The sequence below is a fragment of the Jatropha curcas genome, chromosome 3, assembly GCF_041381405.1.
Source record: "Jatropha curcas cultivar XTBG-Jc1 chromosome 3, XTBG_Jcur_1.0, whole genome shotgun sequence".
Classification (NCBI taxonomy): Eukaryota; Viridiplantae; Streptophyta; class Magnoliopsida; order Malpighiales; family Euphorbiaceae; genus Jatropha; species Jatropha curcas.
The window spans coordinates 25,804,475-25,816,326 of NC_143153.1; the positions used below are offsets into that span (position 1 = coordinate 25,804,475).

An 11,852-nucleotide genomic window follows, 5' to 3' on the forward strand; every position below is an offset into this window, starting at 1 on the left:
GTTTTAGTCTTCACAAGAAACTTATTTCAGGTCAACACGAGACAATAAAAATACCTCCTATGTCCTAAAACCTATTATGGCCACACAAAAAAAAAAACCGGAGACCATACGGAACACCAAATTCCATGAAAATTCTTGTGGCACACTCAAGCTGTGCCTCACCTGTTAAACACTTTTATTTATAAAATTATATTGATTAAATATTTTAATTTATAAAAATTACTTTATTGAATAGTCAAATTTATAAAATTAACTCGATTAAATATTTATTCAATAGTTAAAAAATGTAAAAATTATTATTTCAAATATTATACTAATCATATATCAAGTGAATATTTTACAAATAAATACTAAAAACAGCAAAAAATTATTATTGTTAACATGGAGAAACATACAATATTATCAAATTTTGTAAAAAGAATATTTCCATAGTACGAGAGGATTGGGAAGGACGCACCTTTGAATTACCAGGTCTGTTGCAAAGGTTTGCGGTTCAGGTTTGTTAAGAACATCTGAGCATTTAATAAGAACATTTCCATAGTACGCATTTAATAAGAACCAATCAATCTTATGGTTCAGGTTTGTTATATAACCAGAAATGGTCTTGCCCGTTGAGCAAGCTGACAAGTTTTAACTGTAAATTGCTTGAACCTACCAAAGCAGATTAACCTACCAAAGCAGATTTGATCCTAATTTAACTGAGATGGTCCCATTAGAATGCATTTTTTTTTTTTTCCAAACAATTTTTTTGCTATTGAATTCATGGCTTAAATGTATACCACTCAAGTGCTAACTATTAAGACATAAAAATTATTGGTGCAAATTACTTAATTATTTATTTACCTTCAAATAAATAAATTATTTATTTAAATATTTTCTAACGGTTACATATTTTTCTCAACTACTATGTCACATTCTATTCAACATTATATTGCTAATAACTATATCGTAGCTGTTATATATAAATAAATTATCAGCTTTATTAATTAGCTGAACCAAATGCTATCTAGATAGATAACAAGGTCAGATTTGAAACACATTTGTTTTTTATTATCAACTTCTCAAAATATAGACGAGGCTTTGCTTTAAGTTATTATAGTCGTTACAAGTTATTGCAGGTTTGCTATTATATTTTTTTATTTGTTTAAAATTTATTTTATAAAAATATATTTTGAGTGGAATTAATACTGGTATTATTATTATTATTATAACATAAAATAATTTATGTTGCACATAGATAGGTCTAGCATGTTTAGTGAACATTGGAATCGGTGATCGACATTTTAATTTGATTTGATTCAATTGATCTTGAATTGGTTTTGAGTTCTGATAAATAAATTTTTAATGTTTCAATTTCAGTTTTGATTCAATTTTATTTTCTTTTTTCCTTTTAATTTGGAATCACAATTTATCCATGACCATAATTCTTCTGATTCCGATCTAATTAAAAATCAGAATTTTCAATATCCATATTTTTTTTAATTTGATTTTAATTTAATTTCCATTTAAATAAGATTTAGTTATTGAGTCGTACAATCGTAGATGGAACAATTAATGCAGATATGACTATTCATTCTTGCATCATGTGTATCGAGTAGTCTAGTACTCTCTGTCTACTCCCAAATTAAATACACAACATTAAAAGTTGCAAATGACAAGACGTTTGAAAATCTTCTTTTGCGAATTGATTTGCAAATTTTCCCTCTTTTTTATTTTTTGAATTTTATCTTCTGAAAAAATCTTTTTTTTTTTTTTAAGTTTTTATTTTGACATTCTCATGATATTTAAGCTGCAATTTACTCTGACATGATCTTAGATCATTTTTTTTTCTTCTCTTTATTCAGATTTCAAGTATTTTTTGGGAACACGGGGAAATGTGAATATCCTTTAACGGAGCTCTAATTTTCTTGTGGGGCTAGGAGGTAAGATTCTGATCACATCAAGGAATAATAAGCCTTCATAGCCTCGTAATAGGAAACTTCTTGCTCTAATTGAGTTGGGGAGAAAGGGTAAAATAAGAAAATTAATATGACAAAAGGATAAAATTGAAAAAGCATGAAAAGATATGGTTCTATTGGAATAACATTATTATATGGCAAAAGGGACAAAATGTGAAATATATGAAAAAGACATGGTTTTATTGGAATAACACTCTTTTATGAACAATGTTTTTGGTTTTCATTTTAGCATATATAATAGGTTTGAGAAACATAAATTATTCCAGAGAGTTTTTGAAATATCTATTAGGATTAAGGTTTCAATAGTTATATGTAATTCTAACTACTCCCTTTGTTCTCTTTACATAAAGGAACTTTCTAATTAGAATGTTTCTTTTATATAGAGAATTTTGCTTAAAATGAAAATTTTGGAAAGGGTGCCATATAAAAAAGTCTGAAATCCTTCATATTATCTCAATAAAATCCACGTGAATATTGCTCTCTGAATGAGGAAAGTGGCGAACAAGAAAAGAAATGTATTTAATGTACTTATATGACTATTTTTCAATGTTTATTTTTAACAATGTGCTCGACTTTATGGTTGTAAGCACAAACATGAGTAACTGTTGAAATCTTTGTAATTAGTGTAAATATTGTCTTTCTTAGTTTAGGTTATTCCTATTTAAATTACTTCCTATATCGGAACAATCTTTTCTGTATATATATAGTAGAGTAGAGATTGGACAATAACAACACAATATAGAGAAATAACAAACTCTTTTCAAATACATGGTATTAGAGCCTTGCAGTGATTTTTCAGCCTGGGTTTTTGCCCGCAAATAGGTCTGAGTTTCAAGTAGTGCTGCTAGGAGGAAGTTGGTCATCACCGCCCACTTCAGAAGGAGGAGCAACCATCGATCGGCCTTAAATCAAATCCCGTTGCTGTTCGATCATGTACGTCTGCACACGCGCCGCCAAAAGTTTCTGGCCTTTCTCCACACATTGGTGCGTGCGGCATTTTTCGGTGACCTTTGCCTACGATTCTTGTTCTGGTGGTCTTATTTTGGTGCTGCAACTCAGACCCATTGGTCACTCAGTCCCATTTTTGACTTTGTGTTGGTTCCTTTTTTTTTTTTTTTTTTTTGATTTCATCTCATGTACTATTGCCTGTGTGATTTTCGGTTCCAGTTCTGAATCAGCTATCAAATTTTTTGGACTAATAGTATGGTTGACGAAAAAAAGATAGATGTAGTTTTCACTCGGAGAATCCTTCACTCTAGATTAGTTTAGTGAAGTTAGATGGCACAAATTACTTGGCATGGTCTCAGTCCTATTTGCTATTCTTTGAGGCTAAAGGTTTGCAAGTGTATCTTGACAGTGGACCACCAACACCAGTTTCGACAGATCTGAGTTATAACAAGTGGAAATCAGAGAACTCCCTTATTATGTCTTGGCTAATTAATTCTATGCAGCCAACCATTTCACGAGGATATTTACTTCTTGATACAACTAAGAAGATATAGGATGCCGCTTCACAGACTTACTCGCAAACTGGAAACTATGCTTAGAGATATGAATTGTGATAGAAAGTTCATGAAACCAAGTAGGGAGATCTGACTATCGCTCAGTATTTTGCTGAACTTAGTGGGTTCTGGCAGGAACTGGATTATTACCAAGACTTTCAAGAAAAATGTACTGATGGTGCGACTCAAGTTTAAAAGTTAATTGAAGTAGAAAGTGTGTATGATTTTTCTGGCTGGCCTAAATAACGAGTATGATCAGAATCGAGTCCAAGTTATTGGACGAGATCCTTTTCCATTCTTGTGACAAACATACTCATTTGTACAGCAAAAGGGACTAGGAGAAGTGCTATGGTTCACAGATCTAAAATTGATAAAGCAAGGTTGATTGCTAATTTTGCAAGAGAACAAATACAGGTTGGAAAGAGCAGTTCTTCAGAGAGAGATCAATTATTTTGTGACTATTATGGTAAGAACAGGCACACTAAGGAGTTCTGCCGGAAATTACATGGATGCTCAACTAAAGGGCATGGAAGGAAGGGAGTTAGTTCTTTTAGACCACATGCACGCATATCTGGTAGTGGAGCTTTATCTGAGGAGCCATCTACTGCTGGTAGCTTTTCTGATAAGGAAATTCAGTCCCTGAAACGATTGTTGTCACAGCTTGATTCTTCCTCGACTAAAACAGCAGCCTCTAATTTTGTTAATTCAAGTAATGCTTTTCTTGCCTTTCTTGCAAAAAATGCAAAACCCTCTTTGGTTATAGATTCAGGAGCAAATAAACATACAACAGGCTCTACAAAATATTTTCTCACATATTCTAAATATCAAGGCACAAACAAAATACGCATTATGGACGACTCCTTAGTACCTATGCTGGCACAAGTCCTATTGACTGTACTTCTAATATTAAATTCTCCTCTATTCTTCATGTTCCTAGATTCCTTATTAATATGTTATCTATTAGCTTAATCATAAAAGCACTTAATTACAAAGTAACTTTTTACCCTACTCATTGTATATTTCAGGAACTGAACACAGGAAGAACGATTGGCAATGGTAGCTTAGGCGATGGACTGTGTCTGTTGGATGACATTTGTCATTTTTCAAATCCGGATACCAGTCAAGCTTTGTTAGGAACTTCTAGAAATCCTTCCCATGAAATTATTCAATAGCATAGGAGATTAAGACATCCCTCTCTTTCTATTTTAGGACGTTTATTTCCCACTTTGTTTACTAAGTGTAATTTTGATTTATTAGTATGAGATGCTTGCGAACTTGGCAAACACACCAGACTTTCTTATTCACCAATTAATAATAAAAGTTTGATTCCTTTTGTAGGGGTCCTACTAACACTGTCTCTCTTTCTGGTTATAGATAATTTGTTGCCTTTATTGATTGTTGCACTAGATTGACTTGGATTTATTTGATGAAAACAAAAAATGAATTTTTTTGTGTTTTCATAACTTCCATAAAATGATTTGTACTCAGTTTGATGCGCATGTTAAAATCCTAAGAACTGATAACGGTACTGAATACATGAATGCAGATTTTCTTACCTATTTAGATTCTAATAGTATTATACATCAAACTAGTTGTGTCAATACTAGTGCCCAAAATGGAGTAGCCGAAAGGAAAAAAATAGGCATTTACTGGAAGTAGCTAGGTCTCTTATGTTCACTATGAATCTTCCCAAACCATATTGGGGGGATGATATTTTGTCTGCTGCTTGTCTTATCAGTCGTATGCCTCATCGTATTTTAAAATTTAAAACTCCATTAGAGGTTGTTCAAAGAAAAAACTCTTATATTGTACCTCCTCAATTCTTTGGTTGTGTTCGTTTTGTTCATCAGAATGGTCTAGAGCCTTGAAGTGTGTGTTTGTTGGTTACTCTACTACTTAAAAAGGATACAAGTGTTATTATCCTCCTTTTAGGAAATACTTTGTGAGTATGGATGTTACCTTTCGGGAATTTGAGTCTTATTTTCCTTCCCGGTCACCTCTTCAGGGGGAGAAATATTGTATGGAAGAGGTGATGGATGACATTCCTTTCCAGGGGGAGATTCTTGTAGACATAAATAATATGAGGGACCAACTACCCAAATCTTTAGGAAGATGGATAGACTGATTTGAAAACCTACACACGGCGGACTAATATGGATACAACCATGGAGCAGAGACCTCTGATCAACTGTCCTCTCGAATTTCAGGCCCTGAAAATACAGAAGAATAAGAACCTGGTGAGTCTTTTTTAATCCCTGTTGATTCTGATCCTAATCTTGATTCTAACCTTTCTGACAATGACCTTGATATTCTTATTACTCTTAGAAAAAGAGTTAGAACATGCACTAAACATCCCATCTCCCATTTTTTCTCCTATAATGCTGTGTCCCCTTCCTATAGAGTCTTTATTTTGTCTGTTTCTTTTGTTTCTATACCGCAGGATTGGCAAGAGGCATTACAGGATTCAAAATGGAAAGCTGCAATGGTTGAGGAGATGAGAGCTTTGGCAAAAAATGAGACATGGGATCTTGCAATTCCTCCACCAAGAAAGAAGCCAGTTGGATGTAAATGGGTATTCACAGTTAAACATAGGGTAGATGGTTCAATTGAGAGGTACAAGGCTAGATTGGTAGCCAGAGGGTTTAGTCAGACCTATGGAATTGATTACCAGGAAACATTTGCCCCTGTAGCCAAGATGAACACAATCAAAATTTTGTTGTCTTGTGCAGCCAATCTTGATTATGAGTTACATCAATTTGATATTAAAAATGCTTTTCTACATGGTAATTTGAAAGAAGAGGTGTATCTGGAGATTCCTCTTGGATTTGATGACGACAAGACCAGAGGAAAAATTTGCAAGCTGAAGAAGTAGTTATATGGGCTGAAGCAATCACCAAGAGCATGGTTTGAAAGGTTTAGTAAAGCTATGCTTTCTTTCGGGTACATTTAGAGCGATGCTGATCATACTTTGTTCATTAAACATCATGAAGGTAAGATCACATTGCTTATTTTTTATATTGATGATATAGTGATGACTGGAAATAATGAAGAAGAAATGGCTCACTTGAGAAGTTTATTCGCTAGGGAATTTGAGATTAAGGATTTGGAAAAGTTGAGATATTTCCTTGGGATAGAAGTTGCTAGATCAGGAAAAAAGATTTTTATTTCTCAAAGAAAGTACATCCTTGATCTCCTTAAAGAAATTGGTATGTTGGGATATAAACCTGCAAAATCACCTATTAAAGCTAATCATAAGCTTCAAGTTGGAGTGGGAAGTCCAGTTGATCTTGGCAAGTATCAGGGATTGGTTGGAAGGTTGATTTATCTTGCCCATGCTAGACCAAATATTGTCTATGATGTAAGTTTAGTGAGTCAGTACATGCATGACCCTCGAGAGCCTCACTTAAAAGCGTACATCGAATTCTAAGATATTTAAAATTATCTCCAAGTATAGGACTTTTATTTTCTAAACGTGGCCATTTGACAATAACAGGCTATACAGATGCAGATTGGGCTCGTTCCCTTGATGAGAAGAGATCAACTTCAAGTTATTGTATTTTTGTTAGAGGAAATCTGGTCACATGGAGAAGTAAGAAGCATACTGTTGTTACAAGGTCCAGTGCAGAAGCTGAATATAGAGCTATAACAGGGAATCTGTGAACTCCTATGGTTACACCAATTAATGGAAGAGTTAAAGTTGGTTGAAATAACAAATATATCCTTGTTTTATGATATTAAAGCAGCCATCGGTATTATGAATAATCCAGTCCAGTATGATCGAACTAAACACATAGAGATTGATCGTCACTTTATAAAAGAGAAGATGGTTGAAGGTTTCATAAGTGTCTCCTACATAGCTTCAAAAGACCAACTAGCTGATGTTTTCACAAATGGTTTGAATAGCAAGTTGTTTCATCCTTTAGTTTGCAAGTTGGGCATGTGTAATATCTATGCACCAACTTGAGGGGGAGTGTTGAAATATTTGTAATTAGTGTAAATATTGTCTTTCCTAGTTTAAGTTTATTCCCATTTAGATTACTTCCTATATTAGAACAATCTTTATATATATATATATATATATATATATATATATATATATATATATATATGATGACAAAATTATCAAAGATTGACATTCCTTATTTCTATTCAACAACGTACTATTGTTCCTTGATTTTGTTTAAGTGATTGTTCAATCCTTGTCTTGGAATAAATGGGATAAAATGGATTAATATTGGTTCATATATATATATATATATATATATATATAGTAGAGATTGGACAATAACAATACAATATAGAGAAATAAAACTCTCTTTTCAAAAACTACAGTAACAGTTTGTGTAATTATTCAATATGGACACAATTTGATGGTTGCATTATAGTTTTGAAAGATCATTTCATGTTGATATTAAACCTTGTAAATATATGCACAAATTTCATTAACTCTAATTTAAAGTAATTTTATGATTTAACTGAACACTAATGAAAATTTTGTGCTCATGTCCTAAATAGGTTGTACAAAATGAAACAAAAATAGCAACACTAATTATGAATTAGTTGTACCCTGTTTGGATTCCCTTTAAGGATTCCTGTTAAGTAAAAATAAATTAGTTTTGCATATTTATAAAGAGGCACCACTTACAAACCGTCCTCTCAAACCTTCCCAAAAACCTTTCATTTTCATTATATTTGTGTCCATTTGATTGAAATTGCTCAAGACTATAGAAAATGAGGTAAATTTAAAATTTCAAACGTGAAATGTTAATATTGGAAAGTTTGAAAAAGTTGAGAATTAATGTTATTTTTTCACCATTTCCTCCATTTTTCGGCTGAAAGTCCTCTAATTAATAATTCTTTGAGAGTCTCCCAACATTAGTTGGCTCCTTCTTAATTAAAGAGCCTATTTGATACTATTTAAAAGTAAAATAGGTATAAAAAAAACAGAGAGAGTATTTTTTATTTTCTCATAACAGTCCAAATGGCTAAGATGAGATGTTGATGAACAAAAGATTATGGGTCCATATCCACTCTTCACCACCACTTAATGGAATTAATTAATTGTTAAATGCAGTTTCTGCATTTAATGGAGTTTGTAATTTGCAATGTAATGTACATAAACTATAATACTGAAGGACAAGACTTACCTACACCTAGTATATGCGACTATTATATATATCAAACCAATCAATGAATGTTTTTTCTTGAACTTGTTATTGAGTATTTTGCCCCTTTCTTTCCATGATGAATGGTTAGATCCTAGTTACAATTAAAAGTTATATTTTTAATTGGTTTAATATATGGATCGAGAGCTGGTAAGTTTTCCTCCCACTGAAACCTACCTTCCCAATTCATAGCATTCGTTAATGAATGAATAATTTGACTCCAAATAAAAAATAGACTCGCTTATAGCTTAAAAAGCTTAATTTTTTGAATGTGCTAATTTTTTAAACTTGCACTACCTATTATTTATAGGTATTATATGTACTTGCAATATATATATATATATATATATATATATATATATATATATAATTTTTATTAATTTCATATATAAAGTAATATCATTAACTATCTATATTAATAAAATTTTGATATTATAAATGATATTTTATGCTGATGTTATATATAATTTAAGTTGGAATAAGAATAAATAATATTTAAGCTGAAAAATCGTATTACATTTTGATTTTTGCAATAGTTCTTCCTCCTTAATTTGTTACGAGACTAATAATGTAGCTGCAGAAGAATGTATGTCAATGTCCCATCATTATAAGTTATTTTAGAGACGGCAGAAGAAGAATCTATATCAAGATCCGTACTGCTGTCGCTATACATATTTAAACTATATGTTCAACAGAATACGTGCATTCATTTGTGGGTTTCACCAACAATAATGTGGATGAAATTTACATTTATAGGTTCATTTTTTGGATGTCCTTCTAAATTGTTTTTACATTTGTAGGTTCACTTATATGTATACACCGATCAGTTAGTAAATGTTGCTTCTGATTATATTTTAGGAACTTATTTTTTAGAATGTTCCATTGAGGTCTTAATTATTAAAAAAAAAAAAAAAAAAAAACCCAGTATAGGCAATTCAAATCCTAATCATTGATTGTTTTATGGGATTGTTACCTATCTTTGCTTAGAATATTTCTTTTGATCTTTGCTTCCCTTTGGTACCCAGAAGAGTTCCAATCATAATATACGTATATGACAAACTAAATTTTCACTATATGTATGGAACAATCAATAATAATATAGTGTCGGTTAGAAATTACCTCATGGTTAACCTTTCCCCACAGTCATAATTCAAACATTTAATTCTCATAATGGTTGCCAGTCTAGTAACGTCTATCCACTCAGCCAGCCTTGTTGATATATCATGCAAGTTGCCTTGCCTTCAAGCATAAAACCTTAACCAAATCCCTCCCGTGCCATACCTAATTCATCAATTCTCCAAAGCAAACCCACCAAGCAAAAAAAAAAAAAAAAAAAAAAAAAAAAAAAAAAAAAAAAAAAAAAGAAGAAAAACGCCAGCAATGGCTTTAATAGGCATTATTGAAATAATCTTAGCAGCCATTTGTTATTCTATAGGTTTTTGGTTAAGCAACCGCCGTGAGCTTATATGGAATTGGCCATTTGTTGGAATGCTCCCTTCTCTTTTAGCACACGTACACGACTTCCATGTCTGGAGCAAAGACAAAATAGAAAGAAGTGGGGGCACTTTTTTATTCAAAGGTCCATGGTTGACTAATATGGACATGATTGGCACCTGCGATCCAGCCAATGTTAAACACATAATGAGCACCAAATTCCACAAATACCCTAAAGGTCATGAGTTCAGAGAAATGTTCGAAATCTTTGGGGATGGTCTTTTCAATTCTGATTCCGACTTGTGGAAGCATCAAAGGAAGATTGCGACTCCGACGTGTGGAAGCATCAAAGGAAGATTGCGACTGGACTCGTTTATCATGATCGTTTTCGCCATCTTCTTGTCAAAACGATATATGATAAGCTATACACGGGGCTTATACCGGTCCTCGAATTCCTTCATAAAGAAAATAGGGTTTTTGACTTACAAGATTTGCTTTATAGATTTACTATGGATGTTAATACAATATTCACAACAGGTTATGACCGAGAAATGCTTTCTATTGAATTTCCAAAAGATGAATTTTCTGTTGCTTTAGATTTTGCTGAAGAAGGTATATTCTACAGACATGTTCGTCCAAAACTCTTTTGGAAGTTACAAAAGCTGTTAGGGTTTGGCATAGAGCAAAAAATGAAAGAAGGGAAAAAATTGCTCGAACAGATAGCTGAGAAATATATATCAATGAAAAAGGAACAACTTAAAACTAATAAGGGCCTCGAAGATTTGTTAACACTTTACATCAGCCGAGGAGAAATGGCTGGTTCCAAATCTCAGGATGAGTTTTTAAGAGATACCGTTCTAAATTTTCTTATTGCAGGAAGAGAAGCTTCCTTGGGTTGGTTCTTTTGGCTAGTTGCAACAAATCAAAGAGTGGAAACGAAAATTAGAGAGGAGTTGAAATCTATAGCATCAACAAGTGAAACAACAGGAGGGTTACAGCTCTTCGAGCACGAAAAGGTAAATAAGTTGATATATTTGCATGCAGTAATATTTGAAACATTAAGGCTTTATCCACCGGTTATGTACGAGCATAAAGAGCCTTTAAAGCCCGATGTGCTACCAAGTGGACATCTTGTAGATCCAACCATGAAAATTCTACTATCAATTTATGTGATGGGGAGATTGAAATCTATATGGGGAGAAGATTGCATGGAGTTCAAGCCAGAAAGATGGATTTCAGAGGAAGGAAGGCTTATACAGCAATCTCCATACAAGTTCTTATCCTTTAATGCAGGACCAAGAGTTTGTTTGGGAAAAGAAATTGCTTTGACTCAAATGAAAGCTGTTGCTGCTTTTATCATCCATAATTACCAAGTTAAAGTGATTGAAGAACATGTCCCGGAACCTAATACTGCTTCTATTATCCTTCATATCAAGAATGGTTTAATGGTTAGGATTAGTAGGAGATAATTTATATGCTCAAAAGTTATAATTGTTAGTTTTATTAGACAATTTTTTGTTAATTTATAGTTGTTGTTTGATGTTACCTAGTCCTCCTGAAGATAAGTTGTTGCATTACTTTCAATATGATATTGTTTATCTTTTGTTATAAATAATACAATATATTTCTTTTCAAAAAAAAAAAAAAATACAATATATTCTTTCTACCTCTTGTATGAGATGTAGAGAGAGAAAGATTTGAAGTTCGAGTCTTCTCCATTATGAAGTTTATCACCAATATGATAAATGTTATTCAAAGGAGAGAGTTGGCTCCTTGCTATGTAGCGCATAATA

At 32.5% G+C, this 11,852-nt stretch overlaps 1 protein-coding gene across 1 annotated transcript; it reads left to right on the plus strand.

The window, feature by feature from the left end:
• Positions 1-10,352: 10,352 nt before the first annotated feature.
• On the plus strand, positions 10,353-11,604 carry LOC105636627 (alkane hydroxylase MAH1; the record flags this gene model as incomplete). The annotated part of the gene is made up of 1 exon (XM_012219949.2): positions 10,353-11,604. A coding segment is annotated over one exon (1,176 nt), but the record flags the coding sequence as incomplete, so codon positions are not given.
• Positions 11,605-11,852: the final 248 nt, after the last annotated feature.